This window comes from Geotrypetes seraphini, chromosome 5 (assembly GCF_902459505.1).
Source record: "Geotrypetes seraphini chromosome 5, aGeoSer1.1, whole genome shotgun sequence".
NCBI classification, from domain to species: Eukaryota; Metazoa; Chordata; class Amphibia; order Gymnophiona; family Dermophiidae; genus Geotrypetes; species Geotrypetes seraphini.
Genome location: NC_047088.1, coordinates 76,158,001 through 76,174,002, shown reverse-complemented (window position 1 = coordinate 76,174,002; position 16,002 = coordinate 76,158,001). Strand labels below are relative to the sequence as shown.

Genomic DNA, 16,002 nt, shown 5'->3' with positions numbered 1-16,002 from the left:
ACTAATGTTTAAGGGTGTTTTCCTTATGTTAGTTCTGTCTCTTGACATTTATATTTGTGAGCATAACTTGGCAAATGTTTTTTCTATAATATATTTTCAAAGGATGAAAAAACTGTCACTCACACACCATAGTTTATTACTCACTCTTTACAATTGATCTCCCCGCCCTGAAGTCAAAAGGCATGCAATACATAAGCATGGGGGGAGTGGTGTTGCAGCAATACTGAATTGGTCCCACTTTCCCTGCCCCACCTAAAAAAAAAAAAAAAAAGTAAGCAGGCAAACTATCCCATGCTGCACTGTAATTTCTTTTATGTAAAAAGACAAATGGGATACCTGAAAGCCTTATGTTATTGTTGCAAGAAATCAGGACATTGGAATGGCAACACTGTGGCTAAACATCGTATTTGCTAGCTATACAAACCAGATAGCAACTTAATAACCAGTTTGACTTGTGGTGAATCTGCCGCAGCTGATGGCAGCGTCAGCTTCTTCCCAGTCCTCAGTAAATGGAATCTGCTGTATCGAATGCAAGTGTCAGGTGACGTAACCACAGAGGGACTGAGTTTGCCCTGGGAAGAAGGGTTGAGAGTAGCTGCTGGGGAGCATGCTCAGTTCATCACATCTACTGAGTGGGGCCAGGGAAGACAGAGGGAGCTGGCTGGATCATGGCATTCTGCGGACGGGGAGTGGACAAGTGGCTACAGGTTTGACAAACGAGTGCAGCACCCTGTCATTAGAGACTGAGCTGTCTCTGCTAAGAAGCTCGCCGCTAAGACTTTAGCTAGTCTTGGAACTGCCTGTATTCGTTTTAGGCAACCACACGCTTTTTGGCTGAGAACTTTAAGAACTTTTAATACATGAACACATGCTTCTTAATTATTTTTAAATACGTTTTTAAACCTAAGCTCTCTTGGAAATATATCTGGAATGTATTCAGGCTTGTGTCAGCTCATTTTTTAACTTTGTCGCTTGGATGTATAAGGACGGTGCATTGTTTTGATTTCTTGGTATCACTGAAAACTTCTGATGTGTTTGGTTTTTTTTTTTTTAATATCAATTACAAAAGTAAAAGCTGGCAGGACACAACTAGGCTGAACGTTTATTGAACCATATGCATTACTGATTTAAGGACATATCTGTGAGTGCTGTTTGCCCTATAATACATTGAAGGAAAACAGCAGCAGCTTGCAGCCCACAGGGGACTTCTTTCCTTGTTTGTTACCTGTGGGGTGTGACAGCATGGAGCCCCAGCAGGCTGCAGGGGGTGAAGACTTAAGTGGCAGTGGCAGGAACGTGGATAGGAACAGCAAAAAGAAGGCAAATGAACCAGAAGACAGCAAAAACAAACCTAAGCTGGTGAGTTGGTCATGTTGGTTGTGTGCTGCTTTGCTGACAGGAGGGAGGGAAGGAAGGGCGTGCATGACTTGAACAGTACCTAACAAGGGGTGAATGCTGTCTTCATCCTGGCCAGCAAAAACAGTTGGGGTTAAACAGAAGGAAGAGGCCCACACAATGGTTGGGGAAGTTGCTGAGATCATTAGTCATCAGCATTGTTTTGTTACCCCCCCAACCCACCCAAATGATGGATGGTAAATACTACTCAGTAATTTTGCTGAGATATTTTGGAGGAGTGTTACTGACAAAAATCATTCTTGGTTTTCAGAGAGGGAGAGGCATCTCTTCAAGTCTTCATCATTTTGCTAACTCAAAAGTGTCGCATCCAGTGCTAAAATAGGACCTTTGTCCAGTGTTCTGCCAAATATTTTATTTAAATTGTTTACACATGCAGACATGCAAAATGAGCACACCTTATAAAGCTCAGAATGTGTTCTTGTGACTGATACAACTAGAGACTATGATTGTTGTGGTTCAATAATCCGAACTCGCTGTCAGTATCAGTTCAACAAAGAACACCTATACCTATTGTAAGTTTACTTTAGCAGCTGGGTGTGCATTTAAAGAAAGAGAAATAGCTAGTAACCTGAGCCGACACTGGTTAAAGAATGGTTTTGCTTTTTATGAACTGAGTGCTACAATAAGAGGATGGCTTTTTACTGCACAGCAAATTGGGACTGAACTCCTGTCATACCTGGGTGGTGTCCAGAAAAATGTGTAGCAATATTCTCTCAAGTGTGGATTAGATCCTGTAGGGCGTGAGAGGAGGCACCCATCTGTTTCTTTCCTTGTTCCATTTTCCTGTCTTATATTCCCTAAATGAGATCTATTATATTAATATCTAAATTATATTACAATGCCAAATTTGTTCATGTTTTCTCAAAAAGTATTTTTCTGAATCTCTACTGGGCTAGAGAAACTAGAGCAAAACTTAGATAAATCTGCCCAGTAGTCTGTGAGGCAAGTTATTACCACAACATGGTAGTGCTCTAAAATGTTTTTTGTTTTTTTTTTTTTTTTTAACCTAATAATACCTTCACATGTGAAACATATAAAGATTTCCCAGCCTTTCCAGGTTACGTGCCCACTGCATGCACTATGGTATGGAATTGCAGCAATTGGCACAAGGCAATTATTACAAGCCAAACATTATCACAGCTTTATATTATTCGCATTTCTTTCTGATAATACTGAATAATTTGAGCTTGGCACTAGTAGAGGTTTGTTTGTATACTTTCTCGTCCTCTTTTTATCTCATGTGACCTGCTTGCTGGTTTTCTGAGCTCAACCTCAGATCAGACTCATAATTCAGGATGAGGGATGCTTTATTTTTTATGGTAACTGTGAATGGTGTATTTTTTTAAACTAAACTCAAACTAGCCAACGGACAATCATAGTGTAACTCTGAATAGGATTTAGAAGGTAAAAGATAGTCTAATTAATGAATGACGCAGAGGCTGACTTTATAGAAGCAAGAATCAAGGCAGCTGACATTACACTAACTTTTAAAACTTCAGTATCATCGTTAGTCAATGTATCATCTGCCCCAACACTTATTGGAGATAGTTGTGGTATAGTGATCTCTCTTCATGCATAGTCCAACTGCACCCCTCCCCCAGGTTCCAAATGGCAGCACTGACTCCTTTGTGGTGGTGCTACCACTAGGGATCAAGCTGCCAAATAGGGAGCATACTTGGAATCTACAGTACCAGAGTCTTGGGAGTCAGCCTTGAGATGATGGCAGCTGAATTCCCTTAAGGAACCATGCAATAAATCAAGGAAACTGCAGTCTTTGGAACTGGGCTTTCTAGTACAGAATCAGGAGTAGCAAAGGACTGGAGTCTGCAGTATGAGCGCCCCTGAAAACCAAGACTGGATTACAAGGAGCTAGAGCCTAGGAATATTAGGCACTGAAACAAAGTAGCTTGCTCTGGGACTGGAATACCAGAAGCTGGAGCACTTAGGGACTGATTCTATAAACAGCGCCCTAATCACGGACGCCTAGCGATGCCTAAATTAGTTCTGCATGCAACTGAATTGCTTTTAATTGCTCAAGGTACATTTCAATGTCATTGTACCTCCAAGAGGTTTCTTCAGTGCCAAAGAGCAAACAAGCATTACTGAAACCAAGGAACTTAATAGGAAGTTGGAATCCGGAGGCAAAAACAGACCAAAAAGATCAGTGAACCAGCAAAAACAAGCTTAGAGATTGGGTGAAATCCCTAAGCCTGCTTGGGAGTGGTCTCTGCTGGGCCAAATAGGATAGATGAATTAAGATTACCAGAAAGAAAGGCACAACTTGAAAATGACTGTCTAGAGCAGGGGTGCCCAAATGGTCGATCGTGATCGACCAGTAAATTGTAAAGGCAATGCGAGTCGATCACGTTGCCTTTGCGATCTTGTTCTTCTGCCTCTCCGAGCCAGGCCAAGCGCGTACAAGCACCGGATCCACAAGATTTCACCTCCAATGTCAATTCTGACGTCGGAGAGGAAGTTCTAGGCCAGCATGGGAGAGAAAAAGAATCGGAGAAGTGGAGAAATCGGCGTGATGGCTTGGGGGGGGGGGGCAGGGGGCAGAGAGAAAGAAAGGCGGGCAGGGGGAGAGAGAAAGAAAAACAAATAAAGAGGGGGCAGGGGGAGAGAGAAAGAAAGGCGGGCAGGGGAAGAGAGAAAGAAAGACAAATAAAGAGGGGGCGGGGGAGAGAGAAAGAAAGAGAGGCAGAAAGAAAAGGGGAGAAGGCAGAAATAAATAAATATTGGATTTACAGAAGAAGGAAGTGCAACTAGAGACTCATGAAATCACCAGACAAAAAGCTAGGAAAATTGATTTTATTTTCAATTTAGTGATCAAAATGTGTCCGTTTTGAGAATTTATATCTGCTGTCTATATTTTGCACTATGATCCCCTTTTACTAAACTGTGATAGTGGTTTTTAGCGTTGGGAGCTGCGAGGGGCATTCAGCGCAGCTCCCTGCGCTAAAAACCACTATCACGGTTTAGTAAAAGGGGAGGGAGTATACAGTATTTGTCTATTTTGGTATAGTTGTTACTGAGGTGACATTGCATATTGTAAAGTCATCTGCCTTGACCTCTGGGGAAAAACCCCCCCAAATACAAATGATAAGTGACATTTTCTTTGCATACAATGTGCTTTGTGTTTTTAAAAATTTTATTGTTGGTAGATCATTTTGATTTGGTCATTTTAAAAGTAGCTCGCAAGCCAAAAAAGTGAGGGCACCCCTGGTCTAGAGCCAGATTTTCAGGTGGCAGATTAACTCCTCCTGGAAGACAGGTACCTCCCCCCAGTCAAAGGGGCAGTGTTTTACAGCTGGTTTCTGCCTAAATACAGGGTGCCCACAAAAACACTCCTTGATTTTAAATGGTTACAAAACCAAAATTTATTGGAATATTCTTTGACCTCTGAGGCTACAGTTTCATCAACTCACAGTTTCATATGGTATCTGTTGATTACATACACTCAATGTGCTCCCTACCTGTTACTCGACAAACATTGATGTGATAATTGAGCTTGGACCAGACTTTCCGAAGCATATCCAGCATGATTGCGTTTATAGCTTCAGTGATGCGTTCCTGCAGATCATCCATAGTTGCAGGTAGTGGAGGTACATACACTCTGTCTTTCACGTACCCCCCAAGGAAAAAGTCACAAACAGTAATGTCCGGTGATCTTGGGGGCCACTTGAGGAACACCTGGTCATTTTGTCGCTTTGCATTGATCTTCCATTTCTTTTAAGGAGTTCCGGCTCACTTCAATTTTTTTGCAAATCTTTAAAAAACTACTTTATTTGCTAAACACTTTGAAAATTAATTTCCCAAAATTTTGTCTAATTTTGTAATGGTTTTTATTTGTTAAGTTAATTATTGTAAACCGAGTTGAGCTTTCTTAGAATGATGACTCGGTATATAAAGACAAGCCTTAGATTAGATTAGAAGGTTGAAAGTGCAAGTGATTGAGTAAGATCTTGCTAACTGTGCTTTTTGGGACTTGTATTTGCTGTCATCTTATTTATACACATATTTCAATAAATTTTGATTTTGTAACCAGGAGTGTTTCTGTGGGCACCCTGTACTATTAATGATCCTGGAAAACCCTGAAGTGTTGAGGTTATTCGAGTGAATCTGCATCCCTCATTGATATACCATGCATTACCAACTCCTATTCTGTTTCTCATTTCCTTGGAAAAATGAAAAAATGATGGTCAATCAAACGGATCAAAAGAAACAATCAGTACGGGCCGTACGCTCTCGTTTCAACCAATGGCCCCGGGCAATGCTTATGCAGTGACATGCACTTAGAAATAAATCTAGATAAACCGTGCCCAGTACATCATTTTATTCTTTTGAAACGTATCAAAAATTAAATGAAAACATTCATCCCCAAGCGTGGACTTCTGAAGAAAAGATCATGAAAAAGAATATCTCCCTGAAACCTCATATACAAAAACACCAAAATGTGAAAAATGAAAAAATTATAATGCAAAAAAATATATGATAGTAGTGACTACCAATCAAAAAACTTTCTAAAATAAATACGTGAAAATATACAATATCCTCAATCTGTGTATCGAAAATTCAAAGTGTCTGTCAATAAAAAGTCTGAAAGACGTGATGCAAAGTGGAAACCAATAAAAATCAATAAAAGTACTTAGCTCAGTCCTTTCAGAACGGGATGGGGTTCAAAATTCAAAGTTCAAAGTTCAATCATGGTTCTGAGATGCCTCTGCTTGATCAATCCCGCTCACTTGCGAAATACTTATTAAAGAATGAACTTGTAGGTACTGTAGCCGTGGTACTTGAATATGGATCCAAAGAGCTGATCGGAAATGTCTCTCCAATTTCTAGCGCTGAGACCAACGAGCGAGATATATGAGACATATGAGTGAGTTGAATGAGTGAATAACACCAGCGCTAGAAATTGGAGAGACATTTCCGATCAGCTCTTTGGATCCATATTCAAGTACCACGGCTACAGTACCTACAAGTTCATTCTTTAATAAGTATTTCGCAAGTGAGCGGGATTGATCAAGCAGAGGCATCTCAGAACCATGATTGAACTTTGAACTTTGAATTTTGAACCCCATCCCGTTCTGAAAGGACTGAGCTAAGTACTTTTATTGATTTTTATTGGTTTCCACTTTGCATCACGTCTTTCAGACTTTTTATTGACAGACACTTTGAATTTTCGATACACAGATTGAGGATATTGTATATTTTCACGTATTTATTTTAGAAAGTTTTTTGATTGGTAGTCACTACTATCATATATTTTTTTGCATTATAATTTTTTCATTTTTCACATTTTGGTGTTTTTGTATATGAGGTTTCAGGGAGATATTCTTTTTCATGATCTTTTCTTCAGAAGTCCACGCTTGGGGATGAATGTTTTCATTTAATTTTTGATACGTTTCAAAAGAATAAAATGATGTACTGGGCACGGTTTATCTAGATTTATTTCTAAGTGCATGTCACTGCATAAGCATTGCCCGGGGCCATTGGTTGAAACGAGAGCGTACGGCCCGTACTGATTGTTTCTTTTGATCCGTTTGATTGACCATCATTTTTTCATTTTTCCATTTATAGTTTGTCAAGGTTTATATATATATTAGCAGTATCATCCCCAGGGACATTCCCTGAAGATAATATCATTTATAATACCAATTATTCATTAGTTGTATTTTCATATAATTTGGTATTCATTTACATTTTGGTATAGCTTTTGAGGTCTCATTTCCTTGCACATGATCCTGTTTTATCACTGATTTCTATAAATGATTTAGACCTGATATTCAGCCATGGTGGTAGGTGGCTTGTAAGTTGTTCACAGCCACAGGCTGAATGAACCCCGGATATTTAATACCGGGGCATCCGCTTCCATCTGGCACTGAATATCTGGGACAGTGCAGCAGCGCGGAAGATAATTGGGCATCGGCAGATATTTGAGCCCTTCAGCTATCTTACCTTTACCTGCCCACTTAACAGGCCAGTGGACGGAAAGTTGCAGCTAATCAATTAAGAGCTGGCTCCGCCCACGCTCCACCCCCCTGGACTATCCCTAACCTAGCCAATTAGTGCTTTGGCGGTCAGAGAGGGTATTCGGCAGCACTATCTGATTAATTGCCGCTAAATATCTGGGCAGCTCAGCGTGGTTTAAGTGGTAAGCAGCCTCTCCTGCCTGGTTAAACCCTTTTGAATATTGACTCATTTTATATTTTTCTTCTATTATAAATTATAGAAACAGAGTATAGTAGCAGACAGGGACCATATAATCTGTACTTTTGGTGGGATATGATAGTAGAATAGTGTTGGGAGTTAAATAAGTAGATGAACCACAGCTTGTGGTCACTTTCTGAATCTTCTACCAAGGCAATTGAAAGAAACATGGCACCTAAAGTGCATATGCTCTAGTTACGGATGGGCTGTTGCAAGAAGTATGGCAGAGCAGCAATCCACACTAAGCGGGTGTGGTGACCTGTGTGGTTCATTACAGAGACAGTTGGGTTATCTGCAGGCTTTTTTGTTTCCATGGTGCCAGGTGAAATGCTAAAACAAGTCATGAAGGGTAGCAGCTCAGCCTAAGTGCCTTGTGGTGATCTACAGATTTTAATACTAGGGCAGCTGGGAGAAAGCATAGATGAGCTGTGGTCTGCCCATTATCTTGCCAGCTCCTGCAACGAGCTCCGAGTGGGTTAGTGATCTGAGTCATCGGAGACTGGTATGCAGATCAGCTACAACCTCCCTCGTTACTCTGATTTAAAAAAAAGAGAGAGAAAATGAAAGAAAGCACACCTATGCTAAGCTCTGAAACAGACAGCGTGAGACTTCAACATGCAAGTTCTGCTTACACTTTGAGAATATTTAGCTTTTAGTTATGTTGATGAGACAGACATAGTAAATTAATCAGGAAACGTTTTATAATAAGGCACATGAGAGTTTGATTTGAGATGGCATATTGTCTGGAGACATTAGAGCAGAAGCAAATAATCCATTAGGCGTGGCAAACCACAGCAGGACTACTCCCAGGTGCATCTTGTTTATTGAAGGACTAGCAGTCTCCTGTGTACATGTTTTTGCATTCTACTAACATTACAATGTCATAGTTTAACTTTGAAAATGAACTTTGTACAGTAACTGGGGGATTCTATAAATGATGCGTATATTAGGCGCCGCTAGTACCCTAATTGCAGCTGTCTAATGATGCCTAAGTTTGGGATTTGCACCCAGTTTTTTATTTGGCTTGGGGCTAGATTCATTAAGGGCACAGATCGAATCCGATCCATGAGGGATCTGATCCGATCCGTGGTCCGGGGGGGGGGGGCTGATTCACAAATCGCCCTTATGCAACACTTCAAGGATACATTTTAAAAAAGTAAATTTATTTTGGATTGTCAATAGTAGCAAAATCCATAAATGAGACACCTGAGCAATATACTTAAGAGATCATTTGCATTTACCGTATCAAGTGAGCAAGATTAAGAACATAAGAATAGCTTTACTGGGTCAGACCAATGGTCTATCAAGCCCAGTAGTACATTCTCACGGTGGCCAATCCAGGTCACTAGTACCTGGCCAAAACCCAAAGAGTAGCAACATTCCATGCTACCGATCCAGGGCAAGCGGAGGCTTTCCCCATGCCTTAGTAACAGACTATGAACTTTTCCTCCAGGAATTTGTCCAAACCTTTCTTAAAACCAGCTACACTATCCAGTTCCAGAGCTTAACTGTTCTCTGAGTGAACAAATATTTCCTCCTATTGGTTTTAAAATGATTTCCCTGTAACTTCATCGGGTGTTCCCCTACTCTTTGTAATTTTTGACGGAGTGAATAATCGATCTACTTGTACCTGTTCTACTCCACTCAGGATTTTGTAGACTTCAATCATATCTCTCCCTCAGCTGTCTCTTTTCCGAGCTGAAGAGTGCTAACCTTTTTAGTCTTTCCTCTTACAAGAGGAGTTCCATCCCCTTTATGCCAAGAAGCCCAAAAGATCTGGAATTGGGCCATAGATCACCATCTCTTCCTGAAAGCTATCTACATTCAGGGAGCACAGAATTCTTTAGCGGACAAACTCAGCAGAATTCTCCAGCCTCACGAGTGGACACTCGATCCTGTAACTCTGCAGTCTATCTTCACTCAATGGGGCACTCCTCAGATAGACCTCTTTGCAGCTCCTCACAATCACCAGCTGCCCCTATTCTGCTCCAGACTTTACTCTCCTCACCGTCTGGCAGCGGATGCTTTTCTCCTCGACTGGTCGAATCTGTTCCTGTACGCCTTCCCTCCTCTGCCTCTAATGTTGAGAACCTTATTCAAGCTCATTAACGGATGTAGCGGTATATAAGAAATAAATTACATTACATTACATTACATTTATCATCTTGGTTGCTCTTCTTTGAACCTTTTCTAGCGCTGCTGTATCTTTCTTGAGATAAGGAGACCAGAATTGAACGCAATTCTCCAGGTGAGGTCACACCATGGAGTGATACAGGGGCATTATAATATCCTTAGTCTTGTTAACCATCCCTTTTTTAATAATTCCTAGCATCTTGTTTCCTTTTTTGGCTGCCGCCGCCGCTACAAACTATTTGGGGGCCACACATTGGAGACTACAGTTCTATAGAAACTAACTGTAGAATAGAGAATGACACGGTGACAAAATTCAGCACCGTTCCCGTCCCCGTGGATAACCGCGGGAAACCATCTTCATGTCATTCTTTAAGGAGAGAGGGAAGAATCAGAGTATGAATGGCCACAACCACTGACCCGCAAGCTTTGCTTTGAAGAATGCTGGTGTAGAAGGACTGAGGTTGAAACAGACACTACAGAATGACAGTCTCTGCTATCCAGAGCAGATATTGTGATGTCATAATGCCTCATTCCACCAGTGCCTAAGAGCCAATCACATCAGTGATGTCACAATGGCTTCATTATCCTTGGCTCACATAAGAATCAGAGTATGAATGGCTACAACCACTGACCTGCAAGCTTTGCTTTGAAGAATGCTGGTGTAGAAGGACCGAGCTTGAAATAGACACTAGAAAATGACATGGGATTATTTTCCGCGGTTATCCGCGGGGACGGGAACGGTGATGAATTTTGTCACCGTGTCATTCTCTACTGTAGAACAACAACCTTTCTTCTGCCATTGTCTTTTTGAATAAGGTGAAGCCCATTTTTGTATAGTGCATCTAAGTGGAACAATGGACATTCAAGTTGGAATGTTTACAATTAACTATTTTACAAAATTCTCTTTGAAAGTGGAGCCTTTTGTAAAATACAGATAATGTCACTGGAAATACGCTTACATAGGGCAGAAAACTTACCATAAAGCCTCCCTTTTATTAAGCTATCTTAGGAATTCTATGAGCATCAGAGCTTTTACCACAGTGTACAGTGATAACCATAACATGGCTTGATTAAAAGGGGGGTCTAAATAAGAGTGATATCATTTAGGGTTTTGCAGATATGGAAGCCTGTACTTATGTATTGTGATTTTGCAGCTTACATGTGTCAGGGTTGGTATTTATATATGTATAGGGCTGCATAAACCACCCATGGGGCCCTGGGAATACTGGTCCCCAGCCCAAATCCAGCAGCACAGCTTGCTTTGCTTCCCAGGAATGAAAAGCAGCACATAGGCAGGAAGCCACCATTAGTCTGCTCTGCCAGTCTGCCTTACAGAGACAGGAAGTGTAGTCATAAGGGGGTGGGGCCAGATCGGTCCACATAGGTGCAGTATCTTTCTTTTTTTCCCTTTATCTCTCCCAGTGCAGCTGCTTCTCAGAGATAAAAAGCAGCATAAGGGCACACTTGCTGCTTTTTATCTCTGAGAAGCAGCTGCACTGGGAGATGGAGGGAAGACAGGAAAGTAATGTAATGTAATGTAATTTATTTCTTATATACCGCTACATCCGTTAGGTTCTAAGCGGTTTACAGAAAAGATTAGAAATAGGAAAGGTACTTGAAAAATTCCCTTACTGTCCCGAAGGCTCACAATCTAACTAAAGTACCTGGAGGGTAATAGAGAAGTGAAAAGTAGATTTAGTGGAAAAATAAAAATAAAATAAACATTTTAACAAGACAGCATTGATCTAAATACTTTGGGAGGTAGAAGAGAGGAGAGAAAGGAATAGAAGCAGAAGGGGGAGACGTTGAACAGTAGAATTCTGGAGAAATTTAAATGATAGAAATAGAACAAAAAAAAAAAAAATGCAAAACAATAGATAAGATTAAAGATAAATCATAAGCTGCACCTAAGTGGGCTCTGTGCTCAGGGCTATCTTTTTGGCCAATTTTACTTATTAAGCTGATCTTGGAGCAGCTGCCCCTTTTGCCCATTGGTAAAAGCATGTCTGCTAGTGGAAGAGACAAATTTACATAAAAACTGACATCCAGGAAGACCCAGTTAAGAAGTGAGTGATGCAATGCTTTTTTTTTAACATTATAGGAATAAGCACAATTGCTTTCTCACCACTAGTTCAAACCCCAAACCTCTACTAGCTTCTAGCTGACACTTAACTGCCACAGAGTTGTTGTAAATTTAATTGCCTAGATTTTTAAAAGTGTGTATGCATTGCCATTGGATAATTGAAAATAACTTCATATTTTACTGGCCTGCACCCACCCCGCTTTCAAATGGCACATGCTGCAGGTCTAAATAGCGGCTTTCTAAAGTCAGTATTTACACGAATAGGGGATTTACGTGTATAAAAGCTGCTATTTTTCTGTGCAATGTTGTGCAAGCTTTCTGAAATAACCTATTCCTTTAACTGTTAGCACACAAAATTGTATGCATAGGATACTAGTTGTGCATAATTTAAATGGTAAATGTGGGGCTAATTGGCACCAACAACTAATAAGGGATAATTGGCCTTAATTACCACTAATTGGCATAGCTACAAGTAGTCCTTATTCTAGAGACAGCACACAAAAGCTATAACACAAAGCTGTGAGAGGACGTGCACATGGGAGGGGCATGCCTAGCACTTGCATGATAAGGTTCTAGAACAGTGTTCTTCAACCACCGGTCCATGGACCAGTGCCGGTCCACAGGGCCAGCACGTGCATCAGGCCCAAAACAGATCACAGCTATCCATTCTGGTTCAAAAGTCCATGTGCAAGAGTGCCACAGCTGATTGTCCTACAGAGCCTCGTTTCTTGTCCCTCCTCGGGGGCAAACCCAGGGGCATTTTTCCCAGACCATGGTTTGAATACTGTTCCTCATGAATGGATAGCTGCAGTCTTCATTAAGATAAATTCCCCCTTTGTGAAGAGGAGTATAAGCTAAGAATGAGATTGAATTACTTAACTCTGGATATTCGGGGGACAAATCGTGTACTCAGCACTGTTGCTCTTACCTTTCATGGTCTATCGTGGCACAATGATGACACTCAGGCTTTTATCAACTCAAGTGGAATTTATTTGGCCGCAGCCATAACAGCACAATTACATAAACTGTTATCAAACTTATCAACGTAACATCATTATCAAGCATGAACGGTGATGAACTGTACACTGTAACCGCACTTCCGAAAATGGCATAACACACAATGTACATCACCAGGCAACATATAAGGAACATGGTCAGGCGCACAGCATCTCGCTCTCTATTCCGCACCATGTGGGGCGCCGTACAAGCTTCCCCCAGCTCGCCGGACCCTTCCCGTTCTAGGAAGTGTCCCCTCGTCAGCGGTACCTTGTTGTGAAGATCATGGCCTGGCCCCCTGCCGTCCAAGCAAGGCGACGTGCCCCATGTCTTAACCACTGTAAAGATGTCAGCCTTCTACCCATGTGCTGTGCTTACTTGCCACTACCCGTGATAGCGAAACCTCGCTTATCGCGGGTTCCCCCCAAGTGTCATGGCTGCGGCCCTTCACGCATTAACGTAGCCTCAATGCCATCCTGTATTGTAGAGGTAAATATATCAAGTCCTATGTCGGAGAGGTGTACTCCATCTGGTCGGTACAGGCCTGGACAGCTGTCCTCGAGCAATTCATGTGTTAATGTAAACCCACGGACAGTGGGCATAAACTTAGTCATCCACTTATTTAATTTCTTGCGCGTTCTCTCCACGGCTGTGTGAGATCTGGCGCCTTTCCATACCAACCGGGGTATAATATGGGACCACAGTACGATCGTGTGGGGAAGCATTCCGGCTAAGGATAAACAGTCGCTCTGAATTTTTTTGATTAATTGTATACTGTGTGTACCTGTGATGTCATTGCCGCCCAAATGCAGTATGATAGCATGTGGATGGCATCGGGACTAGAGAATGACACGGTGAAAAAATTGGTCCCCGTCACCGCCCCGTCCCCATCTCATCATCCTCTGCACCGCCCCGTCACCGCCATTCCCTTCACCGCCCCGTCACCGCCACTGCCACCCCATTCACCGCCCCGTCACCGCCATTGCAACCCCATTCACCGCCCCGTCACCGTCACCGCTGCATATATAAAAGCCTCAAACGGGTACGATTTTAAATACTTTTCTTTATTTACGTATAAAGGAAACATTCTTTAAAACTTTAAAAACTTAGTTAAATATTAGTTAATAACTATACAAAAACAAACACGACATGTACTTTTAATGCTTACAATGTTAGCCTACATGGTAAGTAGACGCGGCCGCTGTACCTAATCGCGGCAAATCGTGTACCTAATCGTGTACCAAATCGTGTACCTAATCGCGGTCACTATGCTAATCGTGATTAGCATAGTGACCGTGGCTACGGCTGCAAGTCTCCCCTCCCCCCAGCGATCACGGCAGGAGGGCACCCAACCCCTCCTGTAGACCCCCCCCAACGGCCCTCCCGACAATCGCAGCAGAAGGGTACCCAACCCCTCCTGCTGGACCCCCCCCCCCCCCAACGAACCCTCCCACCCCGGAACCACCTTAGTCTTACTTTCCAAGTTGGACCGGACGGCTCCTCACACGTATGGCCAGCAGGCTTGCCTCCATCCAAATGAGGCGGGCCCGCCCCTACCCTGCCCAACCCACAGGATCCTAGGGCCTGATTGGTCTAGGCACCTAAAGCCACTCCCGCTATAGGAGGGGCCTTAGGTGCTTGGGCCAATCAGGCCCTAGGATCCTGTGGGTTAGGCAGGGGAGGGGAGGGGCGGGCCCGCCTCATTTGGACGGAGGCAGGCCTGCTGGCCAGACGAGCGAGGAGCTGTCCGGTCCAACTTGGAAAGTAAGACTAAGGGTGGTGTTTCGGGATGGCGGGGTTTGTTGGGGGAGGGTCCGGCAGGAGGGGTTGGGCACCCTCCTATTGGCGATATAGGGGGCCGTTGGGGGGGCCGGCAGGAGGGGTTGGGCACCCTCCTACCAGTGATCATAGGGGGGCTGTTGGGGAGCTGGCAGGAGGGGTTGGATATCCTCCTGCTGCGATCGTCGGGAGGGCCGTTGGGGGGGGGGGGGTTGGGGTAGGCAGGAGGGGATGGGTACCCTCCTGCCGCGATCGTTGGGGAGGGCTGGTTCTGTCGGCATGAAGGGCTGAGCACCTTCCTGCCGGCGATCGTCGGAGGGGGGGGCGGGTTCTATTGGCAGGAAGGGTTGATCTGACAAATGAGGAGCCAGTATATTGGGGGGCGGAGTCAATGCGGCAACGTGCAGGTGAAACACAGGTAAATAGCGGTTCCTAGAAGGGGGGACATTGGCCTGCGGGGACAAATCTATTCACCGTTTTTGCGGGCGGTGAAAGGATTTGTCCCCGCGTCTGCGGCGATTTGCTAATGAGGTCACCATAACCCGCAGCCAAACCGCAGCCACGCAGCGGTTCGCTGCGGGGATCGCTCCCCGTGTCATTCTCTAATCGGAACCGTAGAGCCCATAGGATCGATGGCATAAGCTGGTCCCATAACATTCCCCTAGTGCCCATCCAGGTGACCACTACTTCGGTCATCGGGAACCCCAGATTTTCACCCCCGGTCTCGCCAGGGTTCTTCTCTGGGCCCAATGCACAAAGAAGTGGCCGCATATCCAAATGTGCTTCTGAAAACCTGTAACGCAGGTTTGAGATGGAAGAGATTAGGTTAGTAGGTGATAGGGTATTGGTTCAGTTGTCCGAGAATGGCCGTATGTATTTCCGAAAAGCGTTGGACTTCCATCTCCCTAGGGTTTTAATTTGATGGTCGGATAAGCCATTCTCGGCGGTGGTAGAGGCCGCTCCAATGCGGAAGGAATGGGAGCGAAAATGTTTGTCATGCATGCCTAACTTGGTGAAGGATAGGTGTAAAATTCTCGAGAATTGAAAACGTGTAAGAGGTGAACCGTTTGAATGCAGTAGAAGTGAAACCGGGTTTCACTGACCTCTTAGACATGTAACACAGGAGATTGTGTAGAGGGCAAACGATGGGTGTGGAAGAGGAGGCTAGCGATAGCCAGGCCCCTCTGGCGAACTGGTCGGTTTTAGAATGAGGTATCCTTATGTCTAAGGTGGACTCGGTGAAGCGGACATTGGATAGTAACATTCTGCCGGCAGCTCCCGGTCGTTTGGAAGCCGGGACGAGTTCATTGACTCGTAGTGCGCCATGGAAAGCTAGTGAATAGGCACAGCAGAAGAGATTAACCTCGTATGCATCGTGGCAG

At 43.5% G+C, this 16,002-nt stretch overlaps 1 protein-coding gene across 6 annotated transcripts in view; it reads left to right on the top strand.

Moving 5' to 3' along the window:
• The first annotated feature begins 600 nt into the window (after positions 1 to 600).
• Positions 601 to 16,002, top strand: part of DIAPH2 (diaphanous related formin 2) — a 1,499,255-nt gene continuing 1,483,853 nt past the window's right edge. For 3 of the 6 annotated variants that reach the window (XM_033944798.1, XM_033944797.1, XM_033944796.1), the window contains exon 1: positions 612 to 1,359. In XM_033944798.1, the coding sequence (XP_033800689.1) occupies positions 1,243 to 1,359 (117 nt within the window). In that variant the 5' untranslated portion in view covers positions 612 to 1,242. Of the gene's footprint in view, positions 1,360 to 16,002 lie in introns of all 6 variants that reach the window. The other 3 variants (XM_033944800.1, XM_033944801.1, XM_033944799.1) reach the window with 2 other exon arrangements.